We start from the raw sequence: 4770 nt of genomic DNA, 5'->3' as shown, positions 1-4770 counted from the left end.
AAATGGACAGAACGAAATAAATAAAATTTAAGAGAGTTCATTACATACATAACCACGTACTTTACAAATTATATTAAACTCGCACGAGATTGAGTAGCTACCTGTCATCCTTTGTTTTGTTAGTTGTCTTCTTCCAATTTCTTTGATGGGGAAAAAGGAGAGAGCACGTGCCATGTGCTCTGCCTTAAACGGCGTCCAAAAAGGAAAGAGCACGTGCACGTGCTGCCCTTTCACGCACAGGTGAAGTTCCCCGAATCTTGCTTCCTTGAGATGGTGCTCCAAAGAATTCTTGTCTTGAGATCCACGACACAAATTATAATAGGTCGTACCCGCTTTACTATGCACTAACCTCTCTGCCTGTACCGTAACGTTCGGCTTCATAGAGCTCGGACATCTGCTATTGCTTATCTGGTGCCACTCTGGTGCTTCATTTTTTCTCTGCGGCTGGTCGCGATGCAAGGGTGCGACTATGAAGTTTTCTTGAGCTTCAGGGGACCGGACACACGCACGGGCTTCACCGATCATCTCTATACCCGTCTCACAGATGCAGGAGTTCGTACGTACAGAGACGACGAAGAACACCGTGTCGGCGAAGAGATCGGCCCGGATCTGCTCGGGGGGATTGAGCAGTCGAAGATCTCCATACCCATCTTCTCTAAAAATTATGCTTCCAGTAAATGGTGTCCGAAGGAATTGGCCAAAATGGTGGAGTGGCGGAAAAGGAAGGGACAGGTAATCATGCCCGTTTTCTACCATGTCGAACCATCCGAGGTTCGATACCAAACCGGAGATTACGGGGAGTCCTTGATTGTGCACGGAAACAAGAAGCGAGTGGACGATGAGACCATCCGAAATTGGAGAGCTGCCCTCAATGAGGTTGGAGGGTTAAAGGGATGGAACGTAGAAAACGTGGCTAGCAGGTACCTAATTATCTTCCACTCTTGATTGACGCCTCGAGTTCAAAGGCTATTCACTTTGAAAATTTCCTTTTTTAACAAAATTGGAAAAATTGTGGCTATGCTGGCTTCCTTTGTCTGAGTAGTGTGCCGACAATCTAATCTGACATTAAATATTTATGACACAAAGTATGATATAATGAGTTTGCATCTTTATGCAATCAACGTGCATATTAACGTTCGTCGAAAGTAACTTATGTTGTATTGTGAAACTTTATTCTCTTATTTATTATTAATAACGCATAACCCTTGTACAATATGGTAATAAGTAAAGCTATTTTGAGAAGGAGAAGCTTGTTTATAAAGCAGAAATACCTCTTTTGTTCTAATTAGCAAGATACCATACTTTCACAGTCGCGTAACTGTTTGAATGCTGCACAAGGTGTGAGCATCTGCCTAGCATGTCCGTGAATTTACTCTTCCTGAGAATGCAGTGTGGTATGTTCCGTTTGCAGTTTCACTTCCTGTTGCATTCCGTGTCTTCTAACGTACTTTCTACTTTGCCTTGGGCTTCTCGTCATTTTCGTTTTTAGGCACGAAGGACAACTAGTTAAAGAGATGGTTACCAAGGTTTTAAGTGAGCTGAAGAAGGCTTGTTTGGTGGTTAGTGACTTCTTGGTTGGTGTTGATGACCGTGTGAAAGAAGTTCTGGGGATGATAGGCACCGAGACTGACGATGCAAAGATTGTGGGAATCCACGGAATGGGTGGCATCGGAAAAACTACTCTTGCCAAAGTAGTTTACAACAAGATTTCTCGGGTCTTTGAGAACTGTTGCTTTCTTGCTGATGTTAGAGAAACTTCACATTCAAAAGGAATCGAGTGTTTGCAGACTCAACTAATCTCAAACCTCTCGAGACAGAAACACCCAAGTATCAATTCCAAGGATGAGGGAATAATGACGATAGAAGAGAGATTTTCGACTAAGAAAGTTCTTATTCTTCTCGATGATGTTGATGAAAAGGATCAATTGATTGCACTTTTAAGGAGGCGAGGTTGCTTTGGTCCAGGAAGTCGAATACTTATAACAACAAGAAATCTAAATGTTCTACGTGCATTCGAAGTAAAATTGACTTATTTAGTTGGTGGTTTGGATCCCGATAGATCCCTTCAGCTATTCAGCAAGCATGTTTTCAGAAGAGATCACCCTCCAAATGAGAAGATGGAACAGTCTAGAGAAATTGTGAAGATAGCCGAAGGTCTTCCATTGATTCTGGAGGTTATGGGTTCGACTTTGTCAATATGTGGACAAAAAGAAGAAATGTGGGATGATTACTTGGTGAAGTGGAAAAAAGGTCACATCAAGGGGATTGGAAATAAGTTGATGATAAGTTATGAAACATTGGATTTTGATCAGAGACAAATATTTCTTGATATAGCTTGTCTTTTCGATGGATACGATTATAGTGCAATAATGTGCATGTGGAGAGATTGTGGTTTTTGCCCAACAGAAGGTCTTGAAGTTCTTCAATTGATGTCATTGATAAAAATTGGAGAAGATAATAAGTTGTGGATGCACGATCAACTCAAAGATCTTGGTAGAGAAATTGTTTCTCAAGAAAGTGGGGGCCAATTAAATAAGCAAAGCAGGCTATGGAATCATGAGGACACATTGAAGATACTACAGAGCAAGAAGGTAAATCTTGGATCCCATTTCCTTTGTGCTCTGGAATTCACATTTTAGTAATCGGGGCCCTCTCCCTTAGTGGAAACAATCACAATTATATCAACATATTTTAAAAATTCCACATATTTTAAAACATTTCATAAAGTGTTAAATTTCAAATGTCAAAACCACCTCTCGAAATTGGTCTATAAGAATGATGAGAGTGAACTTAGTTTATTTAGATATGCCCAATTATCTCTTAATTAGCTAACCGCATCCTTCTTTCATAAATTTTTCTTGTTTGCTCAATTAGAGAAATGCAAAGCTTGAAGCCCTCTGTTTGAAGTTTGAGAAATGGTCAAAGTATCAGTTCACTCTTGAAGGATTTGCAGCTCTTCCAAATCTAAGATTCCTTCATGTGGATAGCGCTTCCCTCTCTTATGATAGAGTTGAGCGTTTTTTATCGCAAGCGACACTTCTTTGGCATAACAAGTTCCTGATCATGTGGCCTAAGGATTTTTCACCGATCGAGAACCGACTCCTTCCCAATTTAAGATGGCTCTCTTGGCATTATTTTCCTCGGCGGATACTCAAGTTAAGCAATTTTTCGTTGACAAATTTGGTCATTCTTGATTTTTCAAGGAGTACAATTACTCACGATTGGGACGGATGGAGACATATTAAGGTACCCTCAGCTCTAGAGAAGCCTTCTTATTAGTGTGTACATTATCTTCATTTAATGTCTCACCGACAATTGACATGTTGGTGTTACAGAGAGCAAAGAAATTAAAAGTTCTTGACCTTTCGGGATGTGACCACTTGACCAAGACTCCTGATTTCTCCGGATTCCTAATGTTAGAGAGATTGATTCTCGAAGAGTGTAACAAATTGACTCAAGTCAACTCATCAATCGGTCAACTAAAGCGCTTGATTTTCTTGAACTTGCGCCATTGTTGGAATCTGCATTATCTGCCGGATGAGCTGGGTGGATTGCCATCTCTCACGGAACTGCTTCTTGATGGTTCTCGTATACGAGAAATTCCTGATTGGTTTGGTATGGCAGACCCGGAAAAACGTCATGTTGAGATTTCACCATCAGCAAAAGAAGGGGATTCACTTAATTGTTTAACTTCGCTAGTGAAGCTTTCATTGGATCGGACCAATGTTGGACACCCACCTGACTCTATTGGGGCGTTGACAAATCTCCAAAGCTTATCTTTGGCTATGTGCCGTTCATTGCAAAGGCTTCCACATTCCATTACGAAATTACGATCATTGACTGAGTTGGATCTAACATATGCAGGAATCACCGAGTTACCCGAGTCTATGGAGAGTCCGGAGAATCTAAAAGTATTGAAGTTAACGGGTATATCAGCCCTCCCAAAGCTTCCAGAAAGCTTGATTTCTCTGGCAATAGGATCTCATGTACCAATGGCCGATCCCAATCTTTCCAACTTGATCAATCTGAAACTACTGTTGCTCGTCACCACAGCGCCTGAGATCTCTAGCCCATCTGAGTCGGCGCAAGTTCACAAGCTTTGGTGGATTGGGAGATTATCCAAACTGGAAGTTTTGACCCTGGGTCACCAAAGCATTACTGACCTACCTCCTGAATTAGGTGCGCTTCCTCACTTGAAGACTCTTCAGCTTTTCAGATGCCCCGCATTGAAATGCATTCCGCAGATTCCCTCGAGTGTCACAAAACTTCATGTTGTAATATGCCCGTCGCTAACCACACTTGATATCTCAAACTTGAAGAACCTATCGGAATTCTTTGTCTTTGACTCACCAGCCGAGGATCTCTATGGGCGTGAACTTTCAGACAGTCTGGTAGAATGGATTAAAAGTGAGGACTTGCAGGACGCTGAATGGAAATTTATGAATATGGTGTCTGAACAGCACGGACTCAAAGCTTATGGGATTTTCTTCTTTGCTACGTGGACTGATCCAGAAACGTGGGTTTCTGCACCATACTAAAAGGTACTATCGTGTTCCCAATGTCTGCGAGCTTTTCATAATTCTTACATTTTGCAATTTTTATTATTCCCTTTAAAGAGGGCATTTGCCATCATATTTACTTATGGAGAGCACTTCACGCTATATGAGCATTTAGGTGGCTAAGTCCTTGTCAGAGACGATATATATTTTAGGAATCAAGTTACAAAAACCTCAAATTATACTCATGATGACACAAAAGACACCAAACTTG

At 41.2% G+C, this 4770-nt stretch overlaps 1 protein-coding gene across 1 annotated transcript; it reads left to right on the top strand.

Moving 5' to 3' along the window:
- The first annotated feature begins 302 nt into the window (after positions 1 to 302).
- LOC125314880 (disease resistance protein RPV1-like) lies at positions 303 to 4538 on the top strand. The gene is made up of 4 exons (XM_048278136.1): positions 303 to 920; positions 1490 to 2591; positions 2875 to 3246; positions 3336 to 4538. Exons 1-4 carry the CDS (start codon positions 454 to 456, stop codon positions 4536 to 4538), a joined length of 3144 nt encoding a protein of 1047 aa, XP_048134093.1. The 5' UTR covers positions 303 to 453.
- Positions 4539 to 4770: the final 232 nt, after the last annotated feature.

Source organism: Rhodamnia argentea, chromosome 4, assembly GCF_020921035.1.
Source record: "Rhodamnia argentea isolate NSW1041297 chromosome 4, ASM2092103v1, whole genome shotgun sequence".
NCBI lineage: Eukaryota > Viridiplantae > Streptophyta > Magnoliopsida > Myrtales > Myrtaceae > Rhodamnia > Rhodamnia argentea.
This window is presented reverse-complemented; position numbering and strand designations above follow the sequence as displayed.

Bases quoted from the DNA above. Each gene is read 5' to 3' on its own strand.
- LOC125314880 (XM_048278136.1), top strand. From the start codon at position 454: ATGCAAGGGTGCGACTATGAAGTTTTCTTGAGCTTCAGGGGACCGGAC. The intron at 921-1,489 runs GTACCTAATTAT...TTTCGTTTTTAG, and splicing joins GTAGAAAACGTGGCTAGCAG to GCACGAAGGACAACTAGTTA. The intron at 2,592-2,874 runs GTAAATCTTGGA...TTGCTCAATTAG, and splicing joins AGATACTACAGAGCAAGAAG to AGAAATGCAAAGCTTGAAGC.